Source organism: Podarcis pityusensis (genome assembly GCF_964106645.2).
Source record: "Podarcis pityusensis genome assembly, chromosome: 13".
In the NCBI taxonomy this organism is placed as follows: domain Eukaryota; kingdom Metazoa; phylum Chordata; class Lepidosauria; order Squamata; family Lacertidae; genus Podarcis; species Podarcis pityusensis.
Window position 1 is genome coordinate 16,355,211 of NC_138038.1, and position 20,140 is coordinate 16,375,350.

A 20,140-nucleotide genomic window follows, 5' to 3' on the forward strand; every position below is an offset into this window, starting at 1 on the left:
TTCTGGAAAAGCAGAGACCCAGCCTTTGACCTCTTCTGTATAGTAGCTCTTCAGTTTAATAAACAAATGCAATAGGTAAGGGGGGGCAGGAACAGGCTAAGCCAATGGTAGCGACCAGGACCCCATGATCATCACCCGAGGCCCTTCCTCGTGTGCCTCTTCCGCAACAGGTCTGGAGAACGGGCCTTTTCTGTGGTGGCTCCCTGCTTGTGATATGGTCTCCCCAGGGAGGCTCGCCCGGCACCTTCATTACAGATATTTAGGCACCAAGCAAAAACATTCTTCTTCTTCTAGACATTTGGCTAATTGAACAATCAATGGTCTTTTAAAATGGGGGTGTGGGGTTTTTTTTTTAATATTTAAGCATTTTTGTGTTTTTGTATTGAAAACTGGCCTGACGTCCTTAGAGGAAGAGTGATATAGATATTTTAATAAAGATACATAGGGTTGCCATACGTCTGGATTTTGGCAGCCCATGTCTGCAGTGAGGATTTTGCCATTTATCCATAAAAATAGCTCAAAAACAGCATTTTTAAGTGATTTTGCGCCCCCCAAAAAGAAAAAGAAAAAGCTCAACAACTTTTCTGTCTGGATTTTCACTGTTTGAAATATGGCAACCCTAAACGTACATGAATAAATAAATATACTTTGATGAAAAAAGAGGGCTAGCACCAGCATACGAAAAGAGTGTCTCTGTTTTCATCTGTGAAGCGGTGGGGACACACAAACACTCACTCACTAATATAATTAGCAACACAGAACTGGTTTCTTACCTGCAATAGGCAACCTTTCCCACTCCACTCATGCATTCCCCGACACAGTCACAGTGACTCTTCCAAAACAAGAGGCTGACTCTCCCTATGCAAGCAGGTGTGACTCCCTCCGCCCATTCCAGGGAAGAAGAAAAATACATTCCACGCGGAACAATCACAAACTCCAGGACACGTTTTATTGGTTTTGCATCATTTAGTTTTTCCTTCTTTTTCGGTTTCCGAGAACTTAAAAAGGTTCTTGTGTTTTGGAAGAGGGGGGATATTTTCCTTGTCAGGAAAAGTACAGCACACATTGCTAAACAAAGCATAAAGACTGGAAGGATTATTACGTTGGGGGGGGGGGCGAGAGAGAGCTGGGCAAGGTACTAGCCTCACTTCCTGACCGCTGCGGAAAAGCTGCGCAGCTCCCACTCATTTCTGACCTACTGCAAGGGACGCCATGTACCCCTTTGCAATTTTCCTCCCGGAGGATGAGAAACACACCTTTTTCCTTTAAGAAGACTCCCTCCACCCACAAAAACAAAAACAAAAACCTACCTCTTCCCCCTACCCCAATCTAACCTGTGCTTTGGAACAGGTAGAAATCCAACAGATTGATTTTCCCCAACACCTAACATTGTTGGGAGAAGCTTCCTGGTTGAATTTATGTTAGCCAGCAATTACGGGCCCAGGAGTTAAGTGCTTGCAGCCCTGCATCTCTGTGCAAGCCAATCTGCGACTCCAGCCCAATAATTCCTCTAGCCAACTTCACCCCGGTTCCCCGGATGTGCTAACAAAATTGCACTTTCACACTCCTTTTCTCCCTCTTTTTCCAACTTCACTCGTCAAGACAGCCACTCGAGAGTTCTTAACCCCATATATCATTCCTACGGCCTTCTGCAGGAAAAAAGAAAACGAGATGTCCTGCAAATTGCCCCTCCCAATATCCTCCCTTTGGAGCCACCCAGCACCTCGCCCCAAAATGAAGAGGCAGCAGATTTAAGGCAAAAGGCAAAGGAAGTCCTCGCTTAGCCCAAGGAACTCACTGTGATGCACTAGCAGAAATGGCTTTTCACGAAAGGGATCACGTATAAGCAGAGAAGAGAGGTCTGCTATGCCATAGTGGCTGGAAGCAGAACCGGGTAGTCAGACACATTTATATCATCGACTGCCGCATGCCAGGAAACGCACAAGGGTTGGACAGAACCATCATAGCCTGCCTGTAAAGCTAGACACACATACACACAAACACCCTTCAAAGATCTGGCTGGTTGCTGTTGGAAGACATAGCATGACTCATCTCACAGGTCTTAACTGGTCGCGCCAGGAGACCTGCCACCATTTGGGCACTGCATCCTTTATTCCACACTGTCCCAGGACAGGCCAAGTCTTTAAAAAGCAAGGGGGAAGCTGGGGACTCCTATTTCCTGGAGAGGGGAGGAGGACGGATCTCGTACTGTCACTCCCAGACTGGCAGTGTAGAAACGGGAGGACGTGCAGCTTCTTCCTCCCCCACAACGCATGCAGCAGCCAGCACAACAGGGTGGGGCAGAGTGCTTCAGGGCAGGCCCCAACGTGGATCCATAGGCACCAGGGGTCACCTGACTGTGCTCAGCCAGTTCCCAGCTTCGCTCGACTCATGGGGCACGACCAGCAGCAGCTCGCAAGGGCCCTGGGACAGTATTTCCTGCAGGAACACCCTGTGGTGAAGAAGAGGGAAGGAAGAAGAGGTCACGGACAGGAATGTAGAAAGCTGCCATTGGTCTCTCTAGCTCAGTACTGTCTATACCTGAAGGAGCGTCTCCACCCCCATCGTTCAGCCCAGACACTGAGGTCCAGCTCCGAGGGCCTTCTGGTGGTTCCCTCGCTGTGAGAAGTGAGATTACAGGGAACCAGGCAGAGGGCCTTCTCGGTAGTGGCACCCGCCCTGTGGAATGCCCTCCTATCAGATGTCAAGGAAACAAACAACTGTGATGGAACCTCTACTCACAACCACAATCCGTTCTGGAGGCCCATCTGGAAGTCGAAACGGGTTGCTGGGAGGGGCGCCGTTGTGCGCAGGCAGCAATTGCCCGCTTCTGTGCATGCGCGAACGACGATTGACACTCCTGCACATGCGCGAATGGTGGCAAACCTGCTGGTTACGTCCGGGTTTGCAGCGGACGTTAGGCGAAATGGACGCGAGCGGAGGCGGACGTAAGAAGAGGTTTGACTGTATCTGATTTCTAAAAGGCACAAGCCTTCTAAGACATCTGAAGACAGCCCTGTTTAGGGAAGTTTTCAATGTTTGTTTTATTGTGTTTTTAATACAGCGGTACCTCAGGTTAAGTACTTAATTCATTCTGGAGGTCCGTTCTTAACCTGAAACTGTTCTTAACCTGAAGCACCACTTTAGCTAATGGGGCCTCCCACTGCCGCCGCGCCGCCAGAGCATGATTTCTGTTCTCATCCTGAAGCAAAGTTCTTAACCTGAGGTACTATTTCTGGGTTAACGGGGTCTGTAACCTGAAGCGTATGTAACCCGAAGTACCACTGTATTCTGTTGGGTGCTGCCCAGAGTAGCTGAAGAAACCCAGCCAGATTGGTGGGGTATAAATAATTAATTAATTAATTAATTAATTAATAATTTATTATTACTCTTGACTAGCAATAGCAATTTGGGGGTTTTGTGCAGGGGGCGATTGCTGGAGACACCAGCAATTGAATATTCTGGGATATTCTGCACAGAAGGCATGTGGTCAAAGGTCCTTCCCCAAACAGGATCTCGCAGGGTCTCTCAAAGCGAGCTCCAAACACCCATTGACAGAATTCCAGTTGCAGAACCGGCGCAGCACAAAATAGCCGTGGCTGTTTACCAAACTTCACCCTTGCCTTGCTGCCAGCTCACACCAGAAGGGAATTGCTCATTTTGCCTGGCACTAGTAAGACTTCCAAGTGGGGTGTAGCGTTTCAAGAGGAGGAACAAAATTCCAGGAGAGTTACTGGGCTGGTCTTTATCAAAGGCCAAAAGGCACTGCAGCATCTCTGGGGAGTAGCTGGCTTACCGTGGCTTTTGAGGGCAAGAGGTTATATGCTTTGATGCTGTAGCAGCTGTTTAGATTATGGATGACATTCATGTCTCACACCCCCAGATGAGCAGGCTGTGTTCTCCACGTTCCTGCCATCTTGTGCCTCCTCACGTGGTTAGCTTGGTTGATCCTGCAATGACCCTTTTGCTCAGTGCACACCTCAATTTTAACACTCTATTCCATGAATCCGATGAAAGAATGAAAAAAAAAATTGCCTGCACGATCTCTGGCTACAAGAAGTCGGTCTGGTTTTCTCAATTTAGTTCCTCTTTAATGACTTGCCTTTGCACCATCAGGTTTTCCACGCAACTTACAACCCAAAGTCAGTCACATACATTCTGAAAGTGGAACACACAGCAACAGAGCCAGCAGCGCCACAGCCTAGTGACAGAACACATGTGCTGCTTGCAGAAGGGCCTTTAGGTTCAATTCCCAGAATATCCAGGTAAGTACTGGAAGAGATCTCTCTCTGAAATCCTGGAGAGCTTCTGGTGGTCAGTGGAGGCCGGGAAGGGGGAACCTGTAGCCCTCCAGATTGTTGCTGGACTACAACTCCCATGATTCCAGACAACTGGGTTGATGGGAGTTGAAGTCCAACATTCTGGAGGGTCACGGTGTCCCCATTCCTGGTGTAGACGATACAGTGGTACCTCTGGATACGCACACCTCTGGTTGCGTATTCTTCGGGTTATGCACGCGGCAAACCCAGAAGTATTTTTCCAGGTTTCGCCAGGCGCGCATGCGCAGAAGCGCTCTACGCACCGCACACATGCGCAGAAGCGCTCTACTGCACATGCGCATGTGCAGAACAGGCACCTCTGGTTGCGAATTCCTCGGGATCCAACTAGAGATCCAGAACAGATCCCATGCGCAACCGGAGGTACCACTGTACTTAGTTACATAGACCAATGCTCTTATTTGGTGCAATAATGCTAGAAAAATGCAACCTGTGTTGCTGATAGAAGTAGTGCGACTCACGCAACACGTTGGCAATTAATATACACAGAACAATAATGATACATACTTTATCAACCTTCTGAGAAAAATACAAAACGAAGCCACAAAGACTTGCGAACTACCCAGCCTAAAATGAACTTATAATGTCTGGTTTCAATAGATTTTTCAAATGCTTAACTCAGCCTTTTGAATAAGTTCATGAAGATACCAACAAAAGGTAAGTTCGGTGATATTCACAATACCGAGAGATGCTAGTAGAGTTGTAGATAGAGACAGGGTGTCGGCGTTTTGCACCTGTTTCGCCCTGGCAGTCCAAGTAATCAAAAGGCCACTGTTCACCCCCAATGGGGCCCTTTAACTGGGGCTTGCAGGTAGCACACTCCCAAGATAGTTTTCCGGGCTTCTTCAGTGGTCTAATCTCAAAGTCTTGGTGCAAGGCAACTTATTTGGTACAAGGCAACTGCTTGTGATTGTAACAGGTAGGAAACAAACGACCTATCACATTATTATTACCTGTCAAAAGTTCAGCAGAACGAAACTGTTTTTAAGTCGCTGCTGGACTGACATCTTATCCTCTTGAAAAGCCAAGGGCTCCCACTCCATCAGATTTCTTTTCTTTACCATTTTTAATACGTATAAAAATCGTGGGTGGCAAATGCCACCTTTAAAGCAATTACCTGCTGTCCGAGAAGAGTAAATGCCTGCTCTGCGACACATCCATGCATCACCTTGTGAAACGAAGCACTCCAGGGCTGCTGCTATTTCCTCATGAGCAACTGGAATCCATATGCTAGCCTGCCCCTTACTCGGAAGCGAGTAACACTGTGCTCAGCTGGTGCTGCTCACAAGTAAGGACGCAAAAGGACTTCACCCTCAGAACTCTTTAGCAGCCTGAGTTTTAACACGGTGTCTGCAAACTGGGAGGATGGTTGCCAAAAGACTCGCTGGAAAGAATATCCCCTAAGCTGGGGCACTACCATGAAGACAATTTATCTCCAGTGACCACCCATCTATCCTCCCTGGAACCTGGAAAACAGCCTCAGGACCTCAGGGAAAGGGCAAGTTCCTACAGGAGAAGGTGGTTCATCATCATCATCATCATATGCTGCCCATCTGACAGGGTTGCCCCAGCCACTCTGGGTGGCACCCACCAAAAAAACTTCATTCAAACTTCAAAAAAGCCATTAAAAACTTCCCTGAACAGGAGTAGGGCTGTCTTCAGATGTCTTCTAAAAGTCAGTCAGTTGGGCATTCCACAGGGCAGGTGCCACTACCAAGAAGGCCCTCTGCCTGGTTCCCTGTAGCTTCACATCTCGCAATGAGAGAACCACCAGAAGGTCCTCAGAGCTGGACCTCCGTGTCCTGGCTGAACAATGGAGGTGGAGCATCCTTCAGATACTCTGGCCCTAAGCTATTCTGAGCTGGTTTCAGGCGTTGCCTCTCATCAGTGGCAGAAACAGAAGCACCTCTTCTGCAGCATCAGTAGTTGCAAATAGAAAAATGGGGCAACATTATGGTCCCTCTGGTCCATTTCCCCAGTCTAACTCTGGCTTAACCCATCATGCAAAGGGTATCATCAGACAGATACACAAATGGGGAGTGGAAGAGACCTGACTGCTTTCCAGAGCAAGACTTTGCAAAGTACCTCGGGGCTGGCTTCTGCCTACCCATCCTGCAAAGGAACCCTACTTTTTAGCCTCATTTTAAAATGGCTTTTTGCTCAGGATTCTGGGCGCAGTCTTCATCGAGGAAGATGTTTCATTGAATCAGTTCATCTTGCCACCTGTGTGTCTGATGCAAGACTGCATCAAGGTCACAGTGACTGTGCAGAAATCCACAGAGCACATATTCCAGCACATAACCCTCCAGAGCTGGTGTAATATGTTCCCGGGACCCAACAAGCTGACAGAAAATCTACCCTTCTGTATCCAGGCAGTTTTTGATTTATTTATTTTTTCAAACTGGTTTTTGACCTGGGTCTAACAAATCCAATTTGGCTGAAGCATCATAAACTGCAAAAACCATGCTTGCCTGGATGAAATCTACTAGTGAGGTGTGTGACTCTAATGGTTGGTATTAGCGTGAGGCAAGCTGGCTTTGCCATTTTTTATTCTGTACTCCCAATTCCCAAATGCAGTGGACACTCGGGTTGTGAACGCGATCCGTGCGGGATGCACATTCGCAACCCGCATCTGCGCATGCGCAGGTTGCGATTCAGCGCTTCTGCGCATGCGTGACTGCTGAAACCCGGAAGTAACCTGTTCCGGTACTTCCGGGTTTTGGTGGTCCGCAACCCAAAAAAAGCAACCTGAAGCGGCTGTAACCCGAGGTATGACTGTACACCATATACTGTTAAGCCCGTATTTTATTGGCAAAGGGTTCTTACGCTTATGTTATACACTCCACTTGCAACCATGTTTACATGGGTCACCGCGTAAGTAATAAATTAATTGGTCCTCTCTTGCTCAGGGCTGCTGCTCAGAAATGAGCGGGGGAAGGTGTGCCGGGCAGTGGCCCTCAATATGGGAAGACTCGGGACAGGCTGGGCAGTGATCCCGAGCGACTTCCAGGCGACAGCTGCAGCGGGGTATATGAGTCTCTTTCTCTCTCTCCTCCCCACACGCCCTCCCTATTGAAGTGGGGTGGTTCTCCACTTTATGCAATTTCACTTATGCGTGCGGAGGCCCAGAACACAAATCCCACATAAGTGTGTGTGGGAGGGGGAACACCTGCAACCTTCTGAATAAAGCATTGCGTTTATCCTTGCACAGCTGCTTCAAGTGAACTTGGTTCTGAATCCCATACCTGCCTGCTTTGTCACACGCTGCCGAGTTCCCTTGTGTAGCTCAAAAGGCAGCGAGTGGGCTGTTTGGCTCGTGTCTTTGTGAATCCCAAAGATGTCCAGAGAACAACGTTAGTTTCCTCTGAGCTCAGGAATGGGGGGGGGGGCACAGAGGTGGTGGCAGTAACATCTCCCAAATATATCTCTCACAAATATGTCTCTCATGCTGGCAGCTCAGAGTAACAAAACCATAATAGTAATGATAAATTTATTATATAATGTATTATTTATACCTCGCCTATCTGGCTGGGTTTCCCCAGCCACTCTGGGTGGCTCCCAACAGAAGATTAAAAGCACGATAAAACATCAAACATTAAAAACTTCACTAAACAGGGCTGCCTTCAGATGTCTTCTGAAAGTCAGACACAGTCATACCTCGGGTTACAGCCGCTTCAGGTTAGGTTTTTTTAGGTTTTTAGGTTCCAAAACCTGGAAGTACTGGAACGGGTTACTTCCGGGTTTTGGCGGTCGCGCATGTGCAGAAGAGCTAAATTGCACTTTGCACATGCGCAGAAGCGCAAAATCGCAACCCGTGCATGCAGAGACGTGGGTTGCGAATGTCATGGGTTGCGAACGTGCATCCCGCATGGATCACGTTCGCAACCCGAGCATCCACTGTAGTTGTTTATTTCCTTGACATCTGATGGGAGGATGTTCCACAGGGTGGACGCCACTACCAAGAAGGCCCTCTGCCTGGTTTCCTGTAACCACATTCTCGCAGTGAGGGAACCGCCAGAAGGCCATTGGAGCTGGACTTCAGTGTCCGGGCAGAACAATGGGGGTGGAGACGCTCCTTTACATGTTGGCAGTGGCGAAATTTTAAAACTACACAAACTTCTTTTGACCACCTCGAGTATTCTTGGGACCCGTGTATCTTCAGGCTCCTCCTCCTGTATATTCCTTCTCCATCTCCACCTTTGCTCTCTCCCACTGCCGAATGACATACCATGAACAGCTACTAGAAGCCAGGCTTTTTTGATAACAGCACCAACCTATGGACTCTCCTTCGTTGGTGGTTTTTAAGCGTAGGTTAGTTGAGCATCTGCCATGGAGGCTTTAGCCAAGTTCCCTGCATTGCAGGGGGTTCGACTACATGACCCTTGGGGTCCCTTTCCAACTCTACAATTCTGTGATTCTATGAATAACTTTCCAAGGAAAGCTTGTCAGGACCCAACACTTCATACTCTTCTAGATGCCAGGCAAAGAGAAGACAAGACTATCCCAGAAGTCTTTGAACTGAGTTTTCTGATGCTCTTGTTATGTACCATATTTTTTGCTCTATAAGACTCACTTTTCCCCTCCTAAAAAGTAAGGGGAAATGTGTGCATGTCTTATGGAGCAAATGCAGGCTGCGCAGCTATCCCAGAAGCCAGAACAGCAAGAGGGATTGCTGCTTTCACCATGCAGCGATCCCTCTTGCTGTTCTGGCTTCTGAGATTCAGAATATTTTTTTTCTTGTTTTCCTCCTCCAAAAACTAGGTGCGTCTTGTGGTCTGGTGCGCCTTATAGAGCGAAAAATACGGTAAGCAACGTTTACCTGCAAAACTGGTGGTGTTTGGTTTTCCAGTAAGGTTATAATGTATTTCTTATTTATTGCTGAATAGCCATCTAGCAGGAATGCTATGGCAGTGGATTCCTTTAAATCAGCAAAATGAGCTTTAAGATCTTCTTTCTCACACTATAAATTCTATTCCATTGCACAATCTGCTTTGGTGTAAGCCAACTCTGATTTGCTTTGGGGCGCGAGGAGGATAATGGAGGCAGGATATAAAGTATTTAAAAATAAATCACTGGGACTACACAGTAAAGGTAAAGGGACCCCTGACCATTAGGTCCAGTCGTGACCGACTCTGGGGTTGCGGCACTCATCTTGCTAATTTGGCCGAGGGAGCTGGTGTACAGCTTCTGGGTCATGTGGCCAGCATGACTAAGCCGCTTCTGGCGAACCAGAGCAGCGCACGGAAATGCCGTTTACCTTCCCGCCGGAGCGGTACCTATTTATCTACTGGCACTCTGAGGTGCTTTCGAACTGCTAGGTTGGCAGGAGCAGGGACCGAGCAATGGGAGCTCACCCCATTGCAGGGATTCAAACCGCCGACCTTCTGATCGGCAAGTCCTAGGCTTTGTGGTTTAACCCACAGTGCCACCCGCGTCCCTGGGACTACACAGTAGTTGTCCCCAAACCAGCCACAGCAGCAGTACCTGAGGTCAGATTCACCACCAATTGGAGCCGGCCCTTTCAGCTTGGAGTCAAGGTTGTAGTAGGTGCCGTCAAGCTGGCGCACAGCGATCCAGTGGCGGCGCCTCACTGGGAGGGACAGGAAGCCCAGACACACGTTGGACGGGACATTGATGATGAAGCCAAGAACCCCTTCCAGGGAGAGCTGCTCTAGGGGCCTAAGGCACAAAGGGAGATGAGACTTGTCAAAGAGGATATGATTCTAGAGAGACACACAGATTTCTCAAGTGACTCATAGAAACTCAGTGGTGTCGAGCTGTTAGGAAGCTAAAGCAGGTCTCAACCAGGGTGGATTTCATTTAAATCACTAGTCAGTAAGACTTGATTTAAATCTTTCTTTCTTTTTTTTTACAGAAAGACTAATTCTTGCTGGTATAATCTTAATATTTACAACCAGGTTTCAGTTTTGGAATAATGAATTTTCAGAGTTGTTTTTACAGTTATATAAAAAATTACTGAGTTGGTTATACTATTAGAAATACACAGACCGATAATTACAAAATTATTGTGAGGTTTAATAAGTTAACTGTTTATATATGGACAACTTTTCTGCCGTACTTTATTGGAAGGAGTAAAATAATCATTTCCTGAATAACAATGTAAACGATTTATTTAACTAAAACAGTAACATTATAGCACATGTATCCATGTTTGTTAACTGATGTGGTTAAACAATTTAAAAAAAAAAAAACTTAGACGGAGTTTTAGCACACATGAAAAACTTAAAAATGTCCTTATTTCCTGATGAATAGCCTTTGGACTATAATGTAACTTAAATACAAAACGATCTTTAGAAAGATTTTTCCTCCAAAAGCATTTTATTTTAAAAATCTGATATATTTTTTTAATCCACCCTGGTCTCAACACAGTCAGTCCTTGGGAGAGGAGGAGATTATCTGGGAGCAAAATGTCACTTCCACATTCTCCAGAATTCCAGGTCCAACTTTTTAAATGGGAACAATTCACGGTAGAGGACAACAACAAAAACACCCTATGGCAGGCATGTCCAACTCCCAAGAGACTGCAATCTACTCCCACTATAACCAAACTGTTAGCGATCAACCCATTGGATTGACCAAAGTTGTTGAGATTTTTAGGGGGGAAGAAGACCAGGGACGCCCCGCGATCGACCGTTAGATTGTGATTGCCCTGTTGGACATGCCTGCCCTATGGGGACTGCAATCATATCAAAAGAGCAAATGGTGGGAGATTTCAGCGGCTGCCTCTAGTTCCATGAGACTTTGGCCTTCCTTACTCAACATTGCAGTGCAGACCAACTTACCTCGGGTGCTCACAATTCATCTCCATACGCACAGGTAACATGGGGAGGTGAAACGGGGAGACTTCCTGCTGCCTTGAACCAGCAAGAGCCCCTCCATAAGCTCAGCTGACGCCAATTGGCTGCCCTCTTTCTCTCCAAACGCTCTCACTGCAGTGGCCACTCCATCCAGTTATTAGACCTGAAGATGCTATGCAACTCTGCTTCGTTTCCTTCCCCCCCCCCCGCCTCTCCCTTCACTTCTCATTTTGCTTTCCTTTCATATAATAGAATTGCACCTTAGATTGCCCCCAGCAATTTGGCAGAAAGGCATCCCATAAACATAAGAAAGAAAGAAGCTAAACGAGGAAGGTGGAAGAGGATCTGCCAATGGGAGGGAGAAGAACAGGAGCATGGCAAGTCGGCCACCGTAGCAGTGGCAAGCTGAGAGATGATGGGGAGCCTGCAAAGTCGCCTGCGCCAGGGGAAGCAGATACACAACACCAGGCAAAGGTTGCTGCTCTCCTCACCTCCGTTTGTCCCACCAGATGGCTTCTAGACCCACACTCTGAAGAGCTGCCATGATGACGTTGACATCATAATTCCCGGTTCCCAGAAAGCTGCGGTGCGGGTTCCACCTGGCATCTGGGGCCAGCCTGTTGGAGGGAAGGAAGGAGGGACTCGCTGTAAGAATCAGAAGGCTGGACACCAGTGAAAGAATAAGGCACAGGGAAATTCTTGGGATCAGTGTAGGACCCATATCCGAGAATTACTGTTTCAAATTATTATTGTGTACCCCACCCATCTGACTGAGTTGCCCCAGCCACTCTGGGCGGCTTGCAGCATACAGTGGTACCTCGGGTTAAGTACTTAATTCGTTCCGGAGGTCTGTTCTTAACCTGAAACTGTTCTTAACCTGAAGCACCACTTTAGCTAATGGGGCCTTCCTGCTGCCTCCGTGCTGCTGGAACCCGATTTCTGTTCTTATCCTGAAGCAAAGTTCTTAACCAGAAGCACTATTTCTGGGTTAGCGGAGTGTGTAACCTGAAGCGTATCTAACCTGAAGTGTATGTAACCCGAGGTACCACTGTATATAAAAGCATAGTAAAACATTAAACCTTAAAAAGCTTCCCTATACAGTGTTGCCTTCAGATGTTTCCTAAATGTTATATAATTACTCATCTCCTTAACATCTGATGGCAGGGTGTTCCACAGGACAGGTGCCACTACCACAAAGGCCCTCTGCCTGGTTCCCTGTAGCTTCACTTATCGCAGTGAGGGAACCGCCAGAAGGCCCTCAGAGCTGAACCTTAGTGTCTGGGCTGAGCAATGGGGATGGAGATGCTCCTTCAGGTATACAGGGCCGAGGGCATTTAGGGCTTTAACCACATCATGTTGTCTCTCCTCAATACCCACCTTCTCTGGTCAGTACAACCCCTTAGTCCGTATGTATGATTTAACCTAAAAATATCATTACTGAATTGCATTGCAAACTCCCCCAGCCCCATTTCCATCTTCCTCTGTCAGATGCTATATTGTATTCTCCAAGAGATAGTCCTTTCTTTCTTCTATTCTGTAAAAGCACCAACCCAATGATGTTACTATGTAGCTGTTGTAATTTCTTTTTTATCATCCTGCAAATTTACTTATTTATTATCAACCTGCAGATTTTTGGTTCTCCTAAGTTTGTGCCGAATAAAATATGTGCATTTCACACATCCTGTTCTCTTTCTGCCCGTTTCAAGTTTGTAGAAACTTGTCCCCGGAGAGAGTTACCCTCAAAATATATCGAGAATAAAGGATGTGTACTTCTTTCTATTCAACTGCCTCCTCTGCTTTTCCAGAGAAATATTATACCCCAGGGAGGAGTGCTTGCCCCGAACAACGTTGTATAAAAATGAACAATCAATCAACAGATCTATACGGCAAAAGAAGCAGTATTTCAGATGCTGACTTTACACCTGTTCCATCCGCTGGAGTGGCTGCCGAGTGCAAGATATATATCTGCACTGTGCTAATTAAAGTGCCGCGATGACCAGTGGATTTAAGTGACTAAAGGAAACAGCATCTCCCGCAAAACACCTTGGGAGTTGCCCAGTCCATCCATCAACTGTCAAGGACACAGGTGAACCATCCCTTCGGTGACAGGCATGCAGAATTAGTGCCCTGCCCTAGTCCAGCGCTCCTGAATTTAAAGGCGCACTGGCAGGTCCATGCCAAGCGGAAGGGGTGATGCGCCACCATGTGCCGATGCAGAACTGTGTTTTAAAGATGATTCACTGAAAGCTAGTTAAGCACAAGTTATGCCAAACCTCACACGCAGTGTTCAAAATTAGCCATGGCTTTCGACCACTTTTGACTTGGAGAAGATGCCTGGGAGCCAGGATGATGCCTGACACGTCCACCATCTGGAGGCGCATACCTGGGGATCATTGGATCAGGACTGTTTCTTTCACCCACTAATGCCCCATCCTGTAGAATTCCATCAGTTGTTTTTTATCCGCACAAGGAATGAATTTCTGGAACCAAAATGCTTTTTCTGGGCAGCCTGGGCAGGAACAGTTACCATCAAGAAAGAGGTTGGAATCAGCCTATATATATATATAGGGACACGGGGTGGCGCTGTGGGTTAAACCACTGAGCCTAGGACTTGCTGATCAGAAGGTCAGCGGTTCGAATCCCCACGATGGGGTGAGCTCCCGTTGCTTGGTCCCTGCTCCTGCCAACCTAGCAGTTCGAAAGCACATCAAAGTGCAAGTAGATAAATAGGTACCGCTCCGGTGGGAAGGTAAACGGTGTTTCCGTGCACTGCTCTGGTTTGCCAGAAGTGGCTTAGTCATGCTGGCCACATGACCCGGAAGCTGTACGCCGGCTCCCTTGGCCAATGAAGCGAGATGAGCGCCGCAACCCCAGAGTCGGTCACGACTGGACCTAATGCTCAGGGGTCCCTTTACCTTATATATATATATGTGTGTGTGTGTGTGTGTGTGTGTGTGTGTGTGTGTGTGGACTGTCCCTGCATCAAGGTACTTTTCTTCTTTAAGTTCTCAAAGCTCTTAACCTAGCTCAAGGTTGTCATCTGATCTAGCCAGATCTATAACTGAGAATCAATCACAGTCAGTCCATCATTTGAAAAATGAGACTTTAGAGCTGTCTTGCCCCAAAATGGCAATGAGACATTCCATTATGGCAACTGTAACTTTGGTTTAAAGAGCTGTTTGGCACCTAGCTTATATATCTGCGTTTCTAACACTGCTCACATGCATTTCATGGTACTGTGGGGGCTGTCTATGGGGTTCTCCAGCAGCCAGCCTGGAGGTTCTAATCCTCAAGGCTGCCAGATTTGGGGGGCACAGCAGGAAATATGAAGGAGATACAGCCTTCGCCTTCCTCTCCCCCTCCCTCCTTGAAAAAACAATTGACTGTCGGGGAATTTTAAAAGGCGACTGTAATAAGCCATTTACAGAGCTGAAAGGCTGTTAGGGCATTGATAAAAGGATCCTGCATGCAGAGAAAAGTCTCCTCTGGGAATCTTGAAAGCAGATACAGAGGTATTAGCGAGAGGCGAAAGCACAAGACGTTCCAGCCACTCACTTCTTGCAGATCTCATCCGCCGCCTCTTGCGTGAAAATTCGTTCCTGCAGGACGTTGTTGAGGGCATGGACGGCACACAGCTCCAGCCGCTGCCGCTCATGGTAAACCCCAGGAGCTTCGTTTCGTCCGGACCCGGACATCACATCTACACAGGTCCAAGAGGTTCTTCCTGCAAGAGATCAGCCCTGCAAAGAAAGTCCAATGATGAAATCACAGAAGACAGAGAAGGCAGGCAAATCAATGCAATTGCATTAGTGAGCTACTGCCTGGCTGGTAGTTTCACATCAACTATGTGTTCCCTGGCCTTTCTCACATTGGCCCCTTTCCTCTTTGCCCGTTCTGTCTCATCATTTCCCTTACCCTCTCAAGCAGCTTACTTTGGTCTTCTCGGCTACCCCTTTACCTACTCTGAACCTCTTTTAAGTTGCCCTAGGCCTAACACCTTCTCAAGTCACCTGCCTTCTCTTCTACTCATCTCCAAGGCATTCCTACCTGCCACACCCCCTCTCTTGCATCACAGCAGCTCAGCCAATGGCAGTCAGAGACTCTCCTGCCTGCTCCCACCCGACTCCAGCATCAGGGAAGTCCCAACCAATCACTGCTGAGACTTCGACCATCATCAACAACACCACAGAAGCCACAAGTGCATAACGACAAATGTGAACTTCCATGGCAGAAAGGCAGTATCTGAATTCAACAAATAACATGCCCCCACAAAAATGAATACTCCTAAAGTCTAAGAGATGGAAGAGAATGAATCAAAACGCATATTACTAAACCACACAGAAATCAAATATTTTAGCCACTAGAGCAGTAAAAAAAAAAAGAGTGCTTAAAGAAATCACCACCAAGATGCATTTATTGGTGAAATTTATTATTTATTGATGTATTTTTATACCGCCCTTCAATGCAGCAGTCACAGGACAGCGGACAACTAAATAACATACAACAAAATATAATACATGATACAATCGTTACGATCAAAATTCACATAAAATTCACACAACTAATGTAGCTGCAGCATTAAAACTGACTTCACCGAAAGCGTTTTGAACCATTAGGTCTAAAACAGTCATTCCTCCACAATATACAGCAGAACTCTGTCTACTCTGATGTAAGTCGTATTGAATTCAATACTCCTGGGTAAATAGGATTGCAGACTAAAGGCACTTAACGTTTAAAGATCAAAACCGTTTTCCCCCTTCCACCCTGCTTTATTTTGTTTTAACAGGAACAGAAGAGCTCTACTGCAATTTGCTAAAACTATAATTGCCCTAACCAGTCCTCACTAGCTAAGTTCCCCGGGCAAGCAAGATAATGCCAGCAAAGCAGTGCCAATTCATGTCACAACTGTACAGTACTGGCTTTTTAAAAAGGTCCCCTAAAATACAGTAGCTACCAGTATACATGCTAAGAAGAAAGACACAGGGCTGCTGCATTAAAACTGAGAAAGCAGATCCGCAGAAACTAAGGAACCCCCAAGTTACACCTGCCTTTTAATTCCAGTGGTCCTACTCTGAGTGAAGACTAGCATGGGGAAGGGAGGTATATTGGTTCATTTCGTTTTGTGTTTCCACCCTGTATTTTTATGCTGTAAACCGCCCTGAGATCTACGAACGAAGGACGGCATCCAAATTTAGTAAATAAATAGGAAGTTGAGATAATTCGAACCTGTTTTAGCATTTTAACTTCGTTACGTTTCAAAGCGCCTGGATTTTATCGCCTGATCTTCTTGCAAAGCACTTTGAGGGCTGCTGTTTTTCTTTGAAAGCAAGCAGCGTATAGATTTTTAGCTAACTAAACGAATAAAACAAACAAACAACATCGAACCGCCTGGACAGGAGAGTTACCAGTAATTCCCCATGCCCAAAGTGTGTTTCCAAAAGCAATTATAAACATATTATTAAAAAGTCTAGCAGCCTACATGACAGCTGGCGGCTCAGAGTCTTCTATTTCACCAGGAAATTTTTCCTAATCCCAATCATAGATACAACCATATTACTTTTGTATATATTTTTAAAAAACCAGAGAGAGAGAGAGCTTACAGCTCACAGTCCTTTCCTTTTCGCTAGAAAACTTTCCCTAATCGCAATTTAATAGGTTGCTGCACTGGGGGGTGCTGCTGATCCTTCCCTGGCAGGCTGGCAGCACTCTGTACATGCTCTAAAGCGCAGTTGTTTTAGTTAATCGTAAAGCCTCCAGTCTTAAAAGAAACCCTCCCCTGTTGTTGTTGTTGTTGTTTTTAAATCCCCTTCCCCAGCCAGCTTAATAGCCTGGCCAACAATACCCAGACTTCCCAGGAGGAGAAAAATAACAATAACAATAACAATAAAAGCATCTTACCCTCGCGAAGCTGGGACTCCAGCAACTAAAACTCCGCACCGTGCCCATCCCCGGGAGCCGCTTTCTTTGAAGGCCAGGCTGACAGTGCAAAGGGCGTGGGCGGCGAACTACCATTCCCGGCGAGCATCGGGAGAGGGCGGCGGGACTTCAGCTCCCGGCATGCCTCGCGGCGCCGGCCGGAAAGAACGCTGCGAGACCTCCCTCCCCCCCCCCCCGATCTGCGCCGGTGACGTAGCCACGTGCGGGCGGAGACGAAGTGAAGGCGCCGTAAAGCGCGCTATGGCAACGGGGTGCCAATGCAGTTGAATGGCCAATAAGGCCAAGCAAATGTAAAAATGAAAATAAAATTAATATAATATAGTCTAGGAGAGTGAAGAGAAAGAGTCAACGCCCGGTCAGGGGCAGAAGGGCAGGGCTTCTGCGCCGGAGGGTTACGAGCACCTTTGAATTTACCTTGCAAATTCCTCATTTGGAAATAGCTTGGGCAGGTGCATGTCTATAGAGACAGTGGATAGTGCAAACCGTCAGGTGCGCTGCTGGATCTTAGCTGTCAACTTTTCCCTTTTCTTGCAAGGAATCCTATTCGGAATAAGGGAATTTCCCTATTAAAAAGGAAAACGTTGACAGCTATGTGGTGGATCAGTGCTTAATGGTTATTTTGTTTGTTTAAAAACAATAAAACGGGGGGAGGTTTGAAATAATTTTTATTTGATTAAATCCGACCATATAAATCCACATTTAAAGATTCCGGATTTACGTATAAGATAAAGAAGCTATAGCTTAGAGCCCCACTCTCTGGGGGGCCCCCTGCAAAATTAGGAGTCTTTGTAAATTGTGTTTCTAAAGGAACTTTTGTTATTGCCAAATGCCAGTGGGTTTGCATTATTAAGTTTGTTATGAATAAAATATTTTAAGTTAGAGCTTAATAATTATTTCACTATTAATATACTTCTTACAGTGGTACCTTGGGTTACAGACGCTTCAGGTTACAGACTCTGCTAACCCAGAAACAGTACCTCAGGTTAAGAACTTTGCTTCAGGATGAGAACAGAAATCGTGCTCCGGCAGCGCGGCGGCAACGGGAAGCCCCATTAACTAAAGTGGTACCTCATGTTAAGAACAGTTTCAGGTTAAGAACAGACCTCCAGAACGAATTAAGTTCTTAACCAGAGGTACCACTGTAGTTGTATTACAGTTCAACAATTACTTTGATAAAATACATATTTTGTTATGTGCAAAATGGCTTTAGATACCTATAGCATATATTCAACACAAAAAACAGTGTCAATTTGTTGTTGACAAAGGACAGCTGGACATATAGAGCCCATTACCTTCAGAAGCTTAGGGCCTCATCAAACCTAAATCCGGCCCTGCCTCTGACAGTAACAATTAGGAACAAAACAAGCCAAAAGTTCACTAAGGAATGGGAGTGCTATAAAAACTTATCTAGAAAAACATTGTTCTCAAATAAAACCTTTATTCTGCTTTGATTAATTTTTGCAAAAGACAAAAACAGTTATTATAACCAAACAATCTAATACCAAGAAGTGGAAAACATCTAAAGAAGGCAGTTAAGGAAAAGGAAAAATTGACTCAAATTGAGGTGGTGGACGGAAGTGAACCCAAAAGATTAGAATATTTAAGGTTTGATAATTAATGTAATAAGTATGAGGAACGGGTGGTGGGAAAGATATTTAGTGGCTATGCAATTTTTTCTTTATCTCTTTTCTTATGTAACTGTTTATTCCTAGGTGTAGCTCAAATTAAGGATGGAAAATGTATATGGATGTATGCAAAACAGAACTTAATAAAAATTATATATAAAAAAAGATTCCTCCAAACCTCTGGACTTCCCACCTTCCCCACTATGGGTCCTATTATTAAGCTTTTCAACTGCATATTTTTTTCAATAGACCATATTTAATACAACTCCATTATCTCCATAGTACTTGCTACATTACAAGTGTTATTGCAATCCCACTAGTGTTTTCATCCGCTTACACTGGTCTCCAAGATAAAGGTGTTTGTCAGTAGCAGTCTTGGAGCCTCTCCTGCTTAAATTCCCTTTTCTATGCAGCTGTGGGTATATTAGGAGCCCTTGTCCTGCTTCTGCCCATCTGCCCATCCTAATAACACGTTCCACGAACGGAGTCTTCATTTGTGCAATTTCCAGCCCACTAGCAGAAATCTCGGGGGTGCGGGTGGCGCTGTGGGTTAAACCACAGAGCCTAGGACTTGCCGATCAGAAGGTTGATGGTTCAAATCCCCGCGACGGGGTGAGCTCCTGTTGTTCGGTCCCTGCTCCTGCCAACCTAGCAGTTTGAAAGCACGTCAAAGTGCAAGTAGATAAATAGATACTGCTCCGGCAGGAAGGTAAACGGCGTTTCCGTGTGCTGCTCTGGTTTGCCAGAAGGGGCTTAGTCATGCTGGCCACATGACCCGGAAGCTGTACACCGGCTCCCTCGGCCAATAAAGTGAGATGAGCGCCGCAACCCCAGAGTCGGTCACGACTGGACCTAATGGTCAGGGATCCCTTTACCTTTACCTTTTAGCAGAAATCTCATGCTTTTCAAGAGCTCTGACAGACAGAAGTTCCACAGGTGCAGCTCATGCTACCGCTGCACCTTTGTTAGCAGAAGCTGACTGTTGGTGGGCGCCTGTCCGGAAAGGTGGCAACACTTAAAACTTTCATAGAGCTCTGAAAGGCCAAAATTGAGGCACATCTTCCTAACATCTGACATTACTGCCAACTATATGGTGTGGATTTGGCAAGAAGGAACTAGCAGGCACACTTCTTACTTTCCGCAGTCATTCCTTCTTGGCTGTGCACTGCAATGTCCGACATAACCAAAACAAAAAGGGAATTCCTTAACTTCCCATGGACTTCTCTCCTTTGTGGGTCCTTACGTTAACTTTTTTCCTCTGGCATCTTCTCTGTTAATCCAATTCTTCATTCTAGGCAACTGCAATTTGTTTAATTTTTAACACATTAGCATAGCATGTAACATACATACGTATTATCAGAATAATAATATGTCTTACAGCAGGGGCAGCCAACACGGTGTCTCTGGATTTTTGGACTACAAC

The 20,140-nt window shown here is 46.2% G+C and overlaps 1 protein-coding gene and 1 long non-coding RNA gene across 2 annotated transcripts in view; one reads left to right on the plus strand and one right to left on the minus strand.

The window, feature by feature from the left end:
• The window catches only part of LOC308460642, a 31,578-nt gene extending 19,938 nt beyond the window's left edge, over positions 1–11,640 (plus strand). Inside the window, exon 3 of the long non-coding RNA XR_013978676.1 lies at positions 11,408–11,640. This is a non-coding gene — a long non-coding RNA (uncharacterized lncRNA). The remainder of the gene's footprint in view (positions 1–11,407) is intronic.
• Positions 928–17,206, minus strand: JOSD2 (Josephin domain containing 2). Its single transcript, XM_080977143.1, has 5 exons — positions 17,054–17,206; positions 14,711–14,895; positions 11,647–11,772; positions 9,822–10,016; positions 928–2,452 (listed from the first exon to the last, which is right to left on the minus strand). The coding sequence occupies exons 2-5, from the start codon at positions 14,848–14,850 to the stop codon at positions 2,350–2,352; spliced, it is 564 nt and encodes a 187-aa protein (XP_080833269.1). The 5' UTR covers positions 14,851–14,895; positions 17,054–17,206; the 3' UTR covers positions 928–2,349.
• Between the last annotated feature and the right edge of the window lie 2,934 nt (positions 17,207–20,140).